This window comes from Dipodomys ordii, unplaced genomic scaffold (genome assembly GCF_000151885.1).
Source record: "Dipodomys ordii isolate 6190 unplaced genomic scaffold, Dord_2.0 Scaffold58, whole genome shotgun sequence".
In the NCBI taxonomy this organism is placed as follows: Eukaryota; Metazoa; Chordata; class Mammalia; order Rodentia; family Heteromyidae; genus Dipodomys; species Dipodomys ordii.
Genome location: NW_012267274.1, coordinates 7,885,484 through 7,900,463, shown reverse-complemented (window position 1 = coordinate 7,900,463; position 14,980 = coordinate 7,885,484). Strand labels below are relative to the sequence as shown.

At 46.1% G+C, this 14,980-nt stretch overlaps 1 protein-coding gene across 3 annotated transcripts in view; it reads right to left on the bottom strand.

Annotated features, from left to right (window-relative positions):
• Window positions 1-14,980, bottom strand: part of Fgfr2 (fibroblast growth factor receptor 2) — a 107,767-nt gene that overhangs the window by 19,817 nt on the left and 72,970 nt on the right. For all 3 annotated transcript variants that reach the window (XM_013021965.1, XM_013021966.1, XM_013021967.1), the window contains 3 exons: window positions 6,255-6,406; window positions 3,026-3,147; window positions 194-304 (listed from right to left, as the gene is read on the bottom strand). In XM_013021965.1, coding sequence (XP_012877419.1) covers window positions 194-304; window positions 3,026-3,147; window positions 6,255-6,406 — 385 coding nt within the window. The remainder of the gene's footprint in view (window positions 1-193; window positions 305-3,025; window positions 3,148-6,254; window positions 6,407-14,980) is intronic.

Sequence of the window (14,980 nt, the reverse complement as noted above, 5' to 3'; positions counted from 1 at the left end):
CACAATCCTCAAATCTCAGCCTCCCCAGCCTGAAGTTATTCTTAGCAGACCAACAGCCATTTTCTACCCATAGCAACACAAGGATTCCCCTGTCTCCATCCCCAGCTTTAAGAGAAGAATTTCTAACCAAATCATTAGTTCTCATTTTGAGAACTTAAAAAGGGGCATGGATGGAAGCACTTCCCTTACTCACCATCCTGAGTGCAGGCTCCCAGAAGATTGATGATATTCTTGTGTTTTCCAATCATCTTCATCATCTCCATCTCCGACACCAGGTCAGAAAGATCTTTTTCTGTGGCATCGTCTATGAATGTGAATTAGGCGAGTCGTGAATCTGGCTGTCACTGTCTGTTGCCAAACTCTTAGTTCAAACTGTGAAATTAAGTTTTGGGGCCAAGAAAGCCTTCCCAACCATGACCCTCATTTTATCACTGAGGGAGCAAAGGGCTAGGACAGGGGAGTGTCCTGCTTGGTGTCAAAGTGCTCACTGAGGGTCATGGGGTCAAAAGTCAGCAATGGGCACAGTGCTCTGATGGTTAAGGTCTTCTACTCAGCAATCCTGCCCTCTACCATTATGTAAGGGACCTTGGAAAACTCATCGTGGTGCTTGAAAACAACTCCAAGGAAACACTGTAGGAATCTTTCAGTTAACTATAGACTAGCTCCTGAGTAAGAATCTCTAAGGAAACTTTTAGCTCATTCAAAGATAGGCTTAGTAGGCCCCCCAGGACTGCATAAGTAAGCGTGTGTGTTCAGATGAGTGGGGAGAGGACTGTGTGTACTGACTTTTCAGAGTGCTCCACCGTTCTCAAAGAGTGCTCCAGCCCCTGTGCAGCAGTGAGCTTCAGGCAAGTGGCAAGGCTGTTCCAGGGTACCTCCCTTCAAGCTAATTTTGTTTTTATTTTTGTTGTTTTACATTACTGCAATGCTAAGAGTCAAACCCAAAGCCTTATGGGTGCCAGATGAGCTATACTCTTTTATCAATATGGAAAAATCTGAGCTGACTTAAAAAAAAAGAAATAGGGCATGGATGGAAACGATGTTGCAGAAGCTCTTTAGCTTCACAGAAGAAAATGAGGGAAGGAGGAAGGAGGTCTATGCACACAGGGCTCAGGACAGAGCCCTCCAGGCTCTTAGCCATCTACAGGGCTAACCAGCTTGGACATCTTGGAGGGGATGATCGCCAGCTGTAGCTTAAAAAGAGATATAATTAGCCAGGGGCTGGTGGCTCACATCTGTAATGTTAGCTATTCCCAAGTCTGAGATCTGAGGATTATGGTTCAAAGCCAGCCTAGGCAGAAAGTCTGTGAGACTCTTTATCTCCAATTAACTGCCAAAAAAAATAAACCTATGCCTCCCACTTGAGCCTGTGGCTCAGGTGGTAGAGCAGTAAGCAAACAGACAGTGTCCAGGCCCCGACTTCAAGCTCCAGGACTAGCACACACAAAAAAAGAAGCAAGCAAGGAAGGAAGCAAGAATGAGACTTCCTTGCCTGCAACTTCACCATGGACTCTGGGTTTCGTTAGCCGAGTCAGAATACCTTCAAGATGCAGAGCCTGGTCCTCCCCACACCCACTCAGGTGCCAGAGGAGGTCCTGGTGCACAGCCACCGGCTGTCTCCTCCCTGGCATCAAACCCCAAAGCAGGGAGCACTCGGACCACCCAGATTCCCTTGGGAGTCTCAGGGAGACAGCTAGAAGACAGCTTTTAGACTCTTTCCTAATCAGGGAGAGATGTGGTGTGTGTCCCAGGAAACCCACACAGAAAGAAAGGGCCTTACTCCCTCGTGCACATGTGCATGTGGCCTTATACACCCCCAAAGACAGAACATCTTTCCCTGGAAGCCTAGGAAACCCTGGGTTTGAAATACCCTACGACAGGCCTTGCAAGGTGACACTTCCTCTAACTCAGCTTTTAGGGTAATGCAGACAGTAAGCAAATGGTGAAGAGTTCTTTCAGTACTGGGACACAGGCATGATGCAGGATGGATGGATCACACAGAAATGTCCAGATTCCCACAAACACAACGGGACATTTGCATCCCAGGACCATTGTCAAATGTCCCCCTGGCTCTGTGTCAGTCTCAATATTGCTAGCTCATTTTTGACTCTATGTGACTCCCTCCAGCCAATGGCATTTGTGGTCCAGTAGCTCACATCTGTAAGCCTCGCTACGCCGGGGACTGACCTAGAAAATAGGAGGTAAAAAGCTACCTGGGGCAGAAGATGCCTCAAGACTTTATCTCCACTTAACAAGCAAAATGATGGACCGAAGGCATGGCTCAAGCAGTAGAGTACTAGCCATGAGCAAGAAAGCTAAGGAGAAGTGAGAGGCCCTGAGATGAGTCCCTGAAACTGGCAGAATAAGGAAAGAAATAAAGAAAGGAGAGAGAGAGAGAGAAGGAAAGGGAGGGAGGGAAGGAAGGAAGGAAGGAAGGAAGGAAGGAAGGAAGGAAGGAAGGAAGGAAGGAACGAACGAACGAACGAAGGAAGGAAGGAAGGAAGGAAGGAAAAGGAAGGAAAAGGAAGGAAGGATAGAAGGAAGGAAGGAAGGATGGAAGGAAGGAAGGATCAAAGAAAACTAATAGTAATAATAATTTTTTTAAAGCAGCATTTAGCTCCCTCTCTAAATGCTCATTTCTCTTTATTTGCATGTTAAAGTTTGGATTCAAAATCTAACCTACCAACCCCCAACTTAAAAGAAAAAAAATCCTCAATTTCAAGTGATTGGATACTCTCTAAGCCCATAAAAATATAAAGGGGGAGGGGAGTCACTCTAAGAAATCAAAGACTAAGCCATTCTGAGGAGCTATCGCTTGTTAATAAAACTGGTCTTTCTTTTTCAAAGTACAAAGTGAATGCCACAAGCTCAAGATAAATAGTCTGTTTAAGATGCTGATTTATCCTGAAAACGTCTCAACCTCTAGGTCAGCTATGTGCTCTCTGACCCCACCAGTGCTGGGTTCACATGGCACAGAAGGGATATTCTTGATAAGATGCCCCCCCCCATCCCTGCCCACACTCACCTTTCAACATCTTCACGGCCACAGTGACGGCCTCCTTGGGCTTCTCTTTGTCGATTCCCACCGCTTCAGCCATGACCACTTGCCCAAAGCAACCCTCCCCGAGGGGCTTGCCCAGCGTCAGCCTGAATACATACACAGAGGATTAGCAGGTAGCATCTGGTGGACAGGCAGAGCGCGGGAAATTCCAGAATGAAATACAAAAACCTTTCCAGTGGCTTGCGAAAGCCTGCCGTGTTTATCATATGGAGCTAATGAGACTTGGGGCACTCTCGCACAGGAGTGTTTTCTTAGTGACGTCTTTTAAAAGAATGTCAGTGACTGGTGGAACACCTATTAAACCTCACATTTGTAGTCTCAATTTATTTTCTTTATGGAAGCTATCCCTGTGAGCGAGGTGGTCAGCCTCCCTGAGTGCCCACGACAAGGAACTTTTGATCTTGAGCCAGTTAAATATTTGTAATTTAGAACGTCTCAAGGAAAAAATGGAAAAGGCTGTTCTTATTTTTTGTGTGTGTGTGTGTGTGTGTGTGTGTGTGTGTGTGCATGTGTCCCTGTAAAAATGGCAGCTTTAAGACCCCTATTATTCAAATACCAGTGGATTTTATGGTTACCTTCCTTGCCAAGTTACAGGATATGAATCTTAACTGCATTTTAAGGAATCTCTAATTTTTCACTAAAGGGGAAAGAAAGAAAATTCTGGAAAATGGGCAAGTTTTTTTTTTTCCTTTTGGCCTTAAGTTGAGAAATTCTTGTGGCTACTTAAAATTAACAATGAAGATAACCCAAAGTACACATCACAAATTACTTTTTTCTTCAAGCTTAGGAATTATCCTTGGGCATGCCAAGAGCCAAAAGAATTAAGTCTTTGGAATAGTTATGAGTGTGGTTTATTAAGTATAACACAACAAAGTCCTGAGGTCCTATCAGCAAACAGTACTTACAGTAAGTACACAATGGCTTAGGGGGGAAAAAAACCCAAAACAAACAATAACAACAACAAAAACCCCAGAGGGCAGTGTATGCTATGTTGAGGTCATTGACCTCTCTTTCTATCCAGAACTAAAATTAAATTTAACATGTTGGCAGAAAAATAAACATTTGCATTGGAAAAATGGCTAATTTATGTCCTAATGCCCCTGCTAGCACCAAGCATAACAATCCTTTCTTTGTATAACTCCTGCCGCCGATCTAATAAACTGCAGCTAAATAGCCTTCATTCATTGGAAATCTGCTCCACCTCCATTTGTGCTAAACGCTGTTTGGAAACGCACAGCACTCAGATTTTCCATACTCGGGGTTCCCTGGGTGGGAGCTGGCTGAGCAGCCACGTACAGGCTCCCACTGTTGACTGTGAAGCCACAGGTGGCAAAAAGCAAGCCTGACCTGAAGGCTGTGAGTTCTAAACATACAATCACAGCCCCACCAGCAGTTCAGTGTTAAACACGGAGGAACGTGTACTTGAACCAGCTATTTACATAACCATACACAGTTAGGGGATTGGAGGGGTTCATGAGAAGCATCCCTTCCTCTCTCCCTCTGAGCAGTGCCCTCCAGTGCCTCTCCAGTAGGCCTTGGATGAATGAGGGAAGGACTAAAGGATGTGCATGTGAATGAGTGAATGAATGAATGAATGGTCCTTTCACTAGAGTACACGAATACACATGAAATGACTTCATTCATACTCTAATTGAATGCTAACAATTACTTGGTTCTGGTTTATGATACACATTAGTGTCTCTAAATTGACTTGTGTAGCAGAATAAACTTCTCACATGAAGCTGCATAAACCAAAATCAGCTACATTCCCTTCCAACCAGAGTTTGTCAGAGCCAGTGTCTGGGAAAGCTTATTTTTGTGTTTCCAAATCTGTGTGTGTGTATATAAGTACGTATGTATGTATGTATGTATGTATGTATGTATGTATGTATGTAAGTATGCATGTACAAGATGCATATGTCACACATGTCTCCAGCATAATCTCAGGGAGACACTGCAAATGTCAAGACTATTATGTTTATTGCAGCTTATATGATGCAGAAAGTGTCAGTGTTTCCACTTTCCATTACTCCAGTCACACTAAAAAGGACCCTGAGCGAGCTGCCAGCACTCCATGAAGATTACTTCTGTATGTGGGTGGGGTGAGTTGGTTAGTATCTGCCTAGGGGATGGGAGCCAGTAGCGCTATGGCTCTCAGCCATGCACCACCATCTTTCTGAGATTCACAGTTCAGAGGCTCCAGGTTACCAAGTCATGAACAGAAATGAAAGAGACTCTCACAGCCAAGAACTGTGCTCAGCCTTGAGAGGTGGTACAATGGTCTTCATGTCACAGCAATAAAATCCATAGAAACAAAAGCCATGTACCGGTGGCTCCCATCTATAATCCTAGCTACTCAGGAGGCTGAGATCTGAGGATCAAGGTTTGAAGCCAGCCAGGGCAGGAAATTCTTTTGACTCTTAGCTCCAATTAACCACCAAAAAAAAATTCTGAAAATAGAGTTGTGGATCAAATGGTAGAAAAGGTGGTAAAAAAGCTCAGGGACAGCATCTAGGCCCTGAGTTCAAGCCCCAGGACAGGAACTCAAAAAAAAAAGAGAGAGAGAGAGAGAGAGAGAGAGAGAGAAAGAGAGAAAATTGAGTAGGTCACTCAAGGTTACCCAGTGTTCAAATCCAGTCCAACAGAGCCCAAAATGCATGGACTTATTCAAATCAGACCAAGAGATATACAGCTCCCAGCAAGGCTTGGACAGTGTCAGCTACCATATTTGAAGAACATTCAAGCTGATAGTGCATTCATAACCATTAAAAACAGCCGAACTGGGTAAAGATTCGTCAGACAATTTACGTTCTTATATCTGATTTCTCCAAAGGCATAAACTACAAAACTACAGAAGCTGGAGTGTCAACTCTGTTTTAAAGGCTGGACAGCCCTACTTTTATTCCACCTGACTAGGTTTGAATTGTCTAGAAATTTAATAAATCAAATGATAACCAGATGCCATCTTGTTTGGACACCAGCCAGAATTTTATGGCCCTGCTTGAAAAGAAGGAAAAAAAAATCTCTTTCTTTTCCAGGAGTAGTTGGTTATTTAGAAATGCCATCTCATGCCTGTTGAGACATGCCAGAGCAAGACCTTTGCAGTGAAAGGTCACGAAAAGAAAATGCCAATCCAATACTTCCATTTATACCTCAGCTCAGGGCTACGTGGAGCAGAAGAACAAGAACTCACTTATCTCGGGGGAACTCCCACTTCGGGTCCTCTGGCAATTCGTACTCAGACACCCCTGCCAGCATTGGGGTATCGGCCGTGGATGACAGGCGTGTTGTTATCCTCACTAGCGGGGTGTTGGAGTTCATGGAGGAGCTAGACTCGGCTGAAACCTGGATACAAAATGCAAAGACACAGATGTAATTGTGGCTCAAGTTGAGAAGTCTGGAAGTCAGCCAGGGCCCAGCCAGAATATCGATTCTAGGAAAGGAAGGGAGTGGGGGGAGTGGGGGCAGATGAAGTCACGGACCAAAATGAAAACCACTGGATTCCAATTCCTCTGCCCTGGCCACCCAGACAGCACTCGATTTCACCCAAATTATATGGTCCGAAGATCAGGTTGTCAAGCAAAAATGTTAATGTAAGTCGCACCAAGTATGTCTTCTTTTTGTGCTAATTCTTTAGGACAGCCACTTGAGGGTGTGTGGAAAGACCCTGATGGCTTCAGTATGGCCTTCTACCAGTATCTACTCTGGAGCCCCTGATAACCAAGCTCCTTTTAGACTAGCACCATGCCAATCCTGGATTAATGCTGAGGCTCAAGAGATGCCATAAACCCATGTAAGATTTCTACATTGGGAATTGGCGCTGTAGCTCAAGCGGTAGAGCGCTTGCCTTGAGCTGAAGAGTTGAGGGACAGCGCCCAGGCCCAGAGTTCAAGCCCCACGACCGACAAAAAAAAAAAAAAGATTTCTACATTGCTTCTGTCTCTGGAAATGCAAAGCCAAAATATCCTCAGCAAGCCAGGTGTTGGTGGCTCACGCCTTTAATCCTGGCTACTCAGGAGACTGAGATCTGAGGATTGTAGTTAGAGACTTTCATCTCCAATTAGCCACCAAAAGCTGTGGTTCCAATGGTACAAATGGTAGCCTTAGAACAAAAAGCTTAGGGACAGTGTCAGGCCCTCAGTTCAAGCCCCAGGACTGGTAAGAAAAACAAGCAAAACAAAAATCCCCAGCAGAGCAGTCTTAGGATTTGAATATGAAAGCCATTCCAACAGCACCATATTCCTTTATTCAACATAACCTAAGGAACTGGGGGGCATTCTGTCTCTCCCCAGACTTCCTGGAAATTTGTTGATGGCCAGGCCATTTGGTGAAAATGGGCTACAGTTTTAGAAACCAGTGCACTGGACATGTGAGGGAAAAGCATCTAGGGAAAGGGAAAAAAAAACGCCCTTCTTCACAATTATCAGGAGAGCTGAGACTTCCTCTTGTATCTTGATTCCCAGCAGTCTGTGTCTGCTTTCTGCAAAGGAGAATTCACACAGCCCAGCCAAAGGCCCCTTCTGTATGTGTCTCCACAGTCCTGGTCTCATCATGGGCAGCTAAAACACTGCTCTGCTTTAAGCCAGGAACAAGACTTTGACCCAACATGAGGTTAAACAGGAACCATCCAAGCAGCCCACCAGCAAGGGATGAATCATCCCACCTGTGCAGACAAACACTCTCCAACCCAGCTGGCAGAGACTCGGTCCAGGTGAGCACATTTTGCTGGGATGGGTCCCACATTCTCCCATGACTCGTCCTGCCCACCAGCACCATCTTCCTGGGAAAGCCCTGATGAGGTCCTCTGTAAACCCAGATGACCCTGACCCTTCATGCAGGCTGGAAACCCAAGGTGCCCAAGAATGAGCTGGGGAGAGGTTAGGAATAGGAAATTGCTTTTAGTACTCAAATTAAGAGGCCATTTAAATAGGAAATTTCTATTCTCTTTTAAAACATATGTGCATATACTCCTGAGCGTCTTGAGTGATCTTTTGGCAAGGGGAAGCTAGTCCTAAATTTTTCTAAGCAGCTGGTATGAGAAATGTTTATTTATTGTGACATATCAAAAATTAGAAATTAAAAAATAAGCCAAGAAATTGGTAATTTTATAGCCGAGAGCCCCTTGGCCAAGCGTCCAGGCTGCAGAAGCAAATGGCAAGCTGAGTGCTGTGGCTCATGCCTGCAGACCTTGCTTGCAAGGCAGGTCCCAAATGCCCAGGCCCATGAGTTCTGCCGGACATGGCACTGCCCCTCACCACTGGCTTCCAGAGCCTCCCGACCAACTGGTATGTAGCAACCAACAGGAAAGGGGAAAGACTGGGAAATCACCAGAGGCCACAGTGCTGAGTGCTGTGAATGTCCAAAGGGCAGAGATACATCCCAGTTGAACACCACCCGAGAATCACCAATCTCCTCAGGGAGGCTTAGCGGACAGGATGTGGGCAAAGCAGCAGGATCTTCAAGATCCTATCTCAAAAGTAACACAAAGCCACACTGAAGGCATGGCTCAAGAAGTAGTGCATCAGCAGAATATGAGATTCCTGAATGCAAATCCCAGTATCGATGAAAGGGAGGGAGGGAGAGAAAGAGAGGGGGAAGGAAGGAAGGAAGGAAGGAAGGAGAAGAGTAAGCAAGTAAGTAGGAAGGTAGGCACTCTTCTAAAATGGATGTCTAAAGACTTAGCATAGCTCATTTTTGGGGAGAGAGATCAAGGTTGGGGAGAGGGCATTTAGTCCAGATTTTTCTAGACCATTGAAATTTTATCATCATAGATGTACATTTGTGTTTAAGGAGTGCCTTTTTATTATTTATTTATTTATTTATGCTGGTATTGGGGCTTGAATTCAGGGCCTAGATACTGTCCCTTAGCTTTTTCGCTCAAGGCTGATGCTCTACCACTGGAGCCACTGATCCACCATGGCTTTTTTTTTTTTCTTTGTCATGGGGCTTGAACTCTAGGCCTGGACTCTGTCCCTGACTCTTCAGCTCAAGGCGAGTGCTCTACCACTTGAGCCACAGGGCCACTTCTGGTTTTCTTGGAGATCAGAGTCTCAAGGTTCCTTGGAGATCAGAGTCTCAAGGACTTTCCATCCCCGTGCTGGCTTTGAACCACAATCCTCAGCTCTCACCCTCCTGAGTAGCTAGGATTACAGGAGTGAGCCACTAGGGCCTGGCTTCCACTATGGCTTTCTGATGGTTCATTAAGAGTCGCTTGGCTTTATGTGACTGGGCTGGCTTTGAACCAAACTGCCACCTCCTGAGTAGCTAGGATTGCAGGTAGGAGCCACCAGCACTCAGACAAAGTGTGGATGATAAATAAATACAGCTTAGGGACTACTCAGGCACATTTGTTCAATCTGACACTAACTGGACTGTGGCAAACCTCTGGCCCAAAGGGAATGACCCCGAAGCACAGCAAACACATTTCCACAAGGTTCTAACATGGATGCTTTCAAAATAAAACAAGCAAACAAAAACTAAACATGGAAAACCTTTACTCTTTGTTCTTGTTATTACTCTGACAATATCAAGCCATGTTTACTTGGAATTTTGTTCAGCTGAAGTGCAGAGATTTAGACTGAATGTACAAATCTGGGAAACAGCGTGGTCAAACAAAACAGAAAGGAAGCCAGGTGCTGGTGGCTCACGCCTGTAATCCTAACTACTAGTCAAAAGCCAGATCTGATGTTTGTGGTTCAAAGTCAGCCCAGTCGGACAAAGAAAGCCAAGAGACTCTCTGATGAACCAGCAAAAAGCTAGAAGCAGGAGTAGTAGAGCCTCAGTTGTGGGTAGAAAGCCAAGGGAGAGCATAAGGCCTAGAGTTCACATTTCAGTACACACACACACACACACACACACACACACACACACACACCAAAAAAAAAGCGCCAGAGGGAGAAAAAAGAGTAAGAAAGTGGCCTAAGTGTATGAAAGTATGGAAGGCAATTGCTCTGCCACTGAGCTGTATCTTAATTTTACCTCTACATTTTTACTATGCTTTTAAAATCCCCTCTGGGACTGTAAAATTCGGCTGGCTTTCTCTCTGCTTCCATTTCCTCTGAAAGGGGTCCCGTCCCAAGGGCCGGGCCAAACCTACAGCACCCCAGGGTGCCAGGGTACCAGGCATCCTCTGCCCCGAACCCTGTTCCCATTGTCTACTTTGGAAGTTTTTCCTCCATGCCACATGATTCTTACTTTTTCTTTTCTTAACACCAAATCGTAACTTCCCTTGTCACAGAATCTACCATTTCAACCCTAGAAAGGTGAGTTCTGGAGTGGTCTTTCCAACTAATTGAGAAATACCCCACTGTTAGTAAGACAAAAGTTACTTATCGATAATAAATGCTAGCACGTTGGTAAACTGTTTCCCCACCCAAATCTTGGCAAATGTTTTTGTTTTGTTTTGTTTAAAACTTTTCACAGTCTCCTATTTAGCTTCTTTACTCTCGGGAATCTCTTTACCACGTGTCATAAATCAAACTCTTAACTAAATGTGCTTTTCGTCTATTTCCACAGTACCGATGGGAAATTAAGCAAGGAAGTGGTTTTCTTTTTGTCTTTCCTTTTTAAACAGCCACCAAGAAATAGTGTTATCTTTTTACATGAGATTAAATTTGACACCTAGGGGGACCCCAAAGGGAGGAGAACAAGGTGGAAGTAAAATGCTGGTTGGTGGGGGAGGGGCAGCTCGCTGGTGTTTATTCCTGGAGATGGACAAACCCCGTGGGACTGGACCACTGCCTGCCCGAGAACCCGCAGCCTTGCAAGCAGTGGCCCTGTCCTTTGCTCCCAAACCAAGCCAGGGTGCAGTATGCTCCCCACAAAGGCCTCACCCTCCACTCGAGAGGAAGCTGCATGGATCTTCTAGGAGTGGATGTTTCTTTTTTCCCCTCCAGAACAAAATATAAATCACTAGAGCAGGTGGTTAATCAGTCTAGTATTTCCCATCCTGAGCCTCTGCTTCCCCAGGCCGGCTGAGTGACCGGAGAGGCGGCACCGACACGCCATCCTGAAGCTGTGGTCAGCCGAAATCCAGGTCAGATCTGAATCAGAGGCAAGCGTCTTTCAGAGGCTGGGGACAGTCCAGGGGAGGGGAGGGGAGGGAAGGGAAGGTGGCTGTGGGAAATTGCAGGCAGGTCATCCACGACCACTCCAGCCGCCCGAACGCCCTCTGGAGTCCCGAAGGCTCCATCACACTGTTGGGCTGCCAAGCAGGGAGCGAGTCAGAACTTCCCATTGTGGAGCTGGGTGTGTTTAAAGGCCAGAAATACAAGGTCCAATCAGGTCCTCCTCCCCATCCTCTTTTAATGTCCCCTGGAACATAACTGACCTGAAAGTGAGCATTACAAGATGCTCTTGATTTCCTCTGGGTTTCCCTCTGCCTGGATCAGTGGTAGAGGGGGGAGTACAAGGTGAGGCAAGAGCACCCCCATAGCATGGTGTGAGCTGCAGATGCGAAGGAAGGACCTGAGCCAGGCAGGGTGAGGATCTGTCTGGACAGAACTAACCAACAGTTACATCTCTAGCCTGCCCTGTGGGAGCTTCAGACTCCAGTTCACGTACCTTCCAGAAGACCTACTGGTGTCCTCTGTGGCCCTTCTGCACTCATGCCTACCTCTTTAGAAAGCACAGAAAGTGAAGGCCTTCCCTCGGTGAAAGTGCACCCAGGCTGCTTTTGATATCCATGGGCTTGTCTAGCAGGCTTAAAATAAGAACCCACTGGCTAAGGTGTGGTGCAGCGGTGCATACCTGTAGTCCCAGCTACACGAGAGGTACAGATAGGAGGATCACAGTCTGAGACCCTATCTGGAAAACACACTGAAAGCAAAAGACCTAGGGGTGTGACTCAAAGTGGTAGAGCACTTGTCTAAGAAGCAGGAGGCCCTGAATTCCAGGAGGCCCATCTGGACTAGCTCCTGTGGGTCCTGTTTAACACACGGAATGCCCTAGGAGTAGCAGAAAATAAGCAGGTGACTCCACAGCATCGGGGCCCTGGCCTTGGGCCCTGACCATCTCATGCCATGGGTCTGCTCCCACCCAAAAGCTGCTTCTCTTTCTCCAACCATCAAATGCATGCAAAGTCTCACAACACACAGAGTTGCTGCAAAAGAAGCACAAGGAACAATTTCTTTGGCGCTGAAAAAAAGTAATAATCTTTTGTCTCAGAAGAAACAACAACAACAAAAAGAACCTAAGCTGAAATGTCTGTGTTACACCGGAAGTTCAAGACAGAATAGTAAGCGTGAGGAGGACAAACTATGAACAGAAGCCCCACAGTGTGGGGCTGAGTGAGGGAAGAGGGAGAGGCTGCGTGCAGGTGTGCATGTGTGCAGGGAGAGAAGACGGGAGCCAGGGCCTGCACTCGGCTACCAACAGGAGCTTGGTGAGCCCAGATGGAAAGGGGCCTCCTTGGGAATGCCCGGGAGCAAGCTGCCTCCAGACCTCTGATTACAGGCTCACCTGTCAGGTAAAGGCATGCTTGGCATCCTGTGGTATTCACTCTGTCATCAGCCTATCTGCTGGCCTTTGTGGGCTTTTCCCTCCAGCCACAATGCAATGAGCCTTTTATCTGATAGCATCTTCCCCACAGGAGGGGCTGTCCTCACCGGGCAAGACCAGTAGCTGGCCCCTTTTGACATATATGAAGAGGAGCTGAGGCGTGCCCAATGTTAACCCAGGAATCTCTGAGCTAGCTATTTTTCCCAGGGGAACTGATATTTGCTCACTTTTCTGGGCTTCTCTTACACTATTGGACCCTGTTTAAAACAACAACAACAACACTTCAAATAAAGGCTTGCACTAGCCAGGTGCTGGTAGCTACTTAGAAGGCAATCCTAGCTACTTAGAAGGCTGAGATCTGAGGATTGTGGTTCAAAGCCTGCCCAGGCAGTAAAGTCCAAGACATTCTCCAATTAATTAACAAAAAGCTGGAAGTGGGAGCTGTGGCTTAAGTGGTATAGAGCTGGCTTTGCACAAAAGAAAATAAATCTCAGGGACAGAGCTCAAGGGACAGCTTGTACCCAGAGTTCAAGCCATAGGACTGGCACAAAAATAAAATAAAAGGCTAGCCTTTATTTTTGGGCCAGTGCCCAAAGGCAACAGGCGATGTCTCATGTGGAACCTGGTTTAGACCAAGCAAAGAACAATGAGTCAAAGAAAGGAAGGAAGAAAATGAGAGAGGAATCCTAGTTTTTCCTTTGATTACATAAGGAGGAGAAAAGTGACTAGCTTCGGGGGACGTAAGCAAAGAAGAAACACCAGTTGGCCAGAGAGAAGGAAAACCACGATGACTAAGGCTACGTCAAAGAGATTTTCAGAGCATTTGCCTCTTTTATACAAAGTAAAAAGAAGAGCATGTACTCGCTACTCAAAAAATGATTCAATAATTATAGGACAATGGGCCTAGCTAGGCTAAATTACAGGTTTCCTTCTTTTGCTCCTATTAGAGAAAGAAATAACACAAATAGGAATCTGACCCCACCCCCCCTTTTTTTTGGTCGGTTATGGGGCTTGAACTCTGGGCCTGGGCACTGTCCCTCAGCTCTTCAGCTCAAGGCTAGCGCTCTACCCCTTGAGTCACAGCACCACTTCCAGTTTTCTGGTGGTTAATTGGAGGTAAGAGTCTCATGGACTTTCCTGCCCAGGCTGGCTTTGAACTGCGATCCTCAGATCTCAATCTCCTGAGTAGCTAGGATGACAGGTGTGAGCCATCAGCCAACATGGAAGAGGCTGGAAGTTTGACCAGAGGTAACTGGTCAGGAGGGATGCTGGGGAAGGCTGGCTACAGCGTGATCAAGGCCTGGTCAAGGTCTAAGAGTACTAGTTTCTCCCAGAAACTGGTCAGGCACCTGGCTCTGCCCCTCGTCATTGCTTAACTGGCCTCACAAATGACAGCGGTAGCACTCAATTTATAACAAGAGCATTCTTGGTGGCAAAAGTAACCTAATGAGCCTCTTTTCTCCCCCCTCTCCCCCCCTCCCCCGCGCCTCCATGTCTTAGAATAATTCGGTCATTTGCCTGCACTTCACACACATTCCAGTTTCTATCCTCAGCCTCACTGAAAAAAGTCCTCCTGGAAACATGGGAAGCTAACAAAGACCCATTCAGTGTGCAGTGTGGGGCTGGGTTGAGAAGAGCCAGATTCACGCCAAGCCCACTGATGTCCAAATCCTTCCTAATGCTCAGTCCAGAAAGAACACTACACAAAGTACTTCTGACAACCAGCTGGGGACGGGATGAACGTGCACTCCTGGCCCTGTCCAAGACTTACTGAATAAGAAATTCTGAGGGAGCGAAGCAAGGAGTGACATGGTCCAAAAAGAAATATACTCATTACCTGACTTATGAAACCATAACTCTTCTGTACATCACCTTTATAAATAACAATAAAAATAATAGAGAGAGAGAGAAGGGGGGGCGCTAGGTGCCAGTGGCTCATGCCTGTAATCCTAGCTACTCAGGAGGCTGAGATCTGAGGATAGAGGTTCAAAGCCAGGCCAGGCAGAAAAGACCAGGAGACTCATCTCCAGTTAATCACAGAAAAAAGCTGGGAGTGGAACTATGACTCAAATGGTAGAGCGCTAGCCTTGAGCAAAGAGGACTTTAGGGACAGTGCCCAGGCCCAAAGTTCAAGCCCCAGGATTGCCCCCCCTCCCAAAAAAAGAAATTCTATGAGTGGGACTGAGACTGATGATGAATCTGCACTTTTCACATGTACATTCATATTCAAATTCTACTCAAACACAGCCAACTTGTTGGCTCTGTTCAAAACAATAATAACTTTATTGGAACCAGTTTTAAATACTTTCAGGAAGACTATGCATTCACATGTACCTTTGCCTTACACATTCACAAAGATGAGGAAAAGAAGACATTTTCTCACTGTTCACCTCAGCCAGGCTTTGGTTCATAGCCCATATG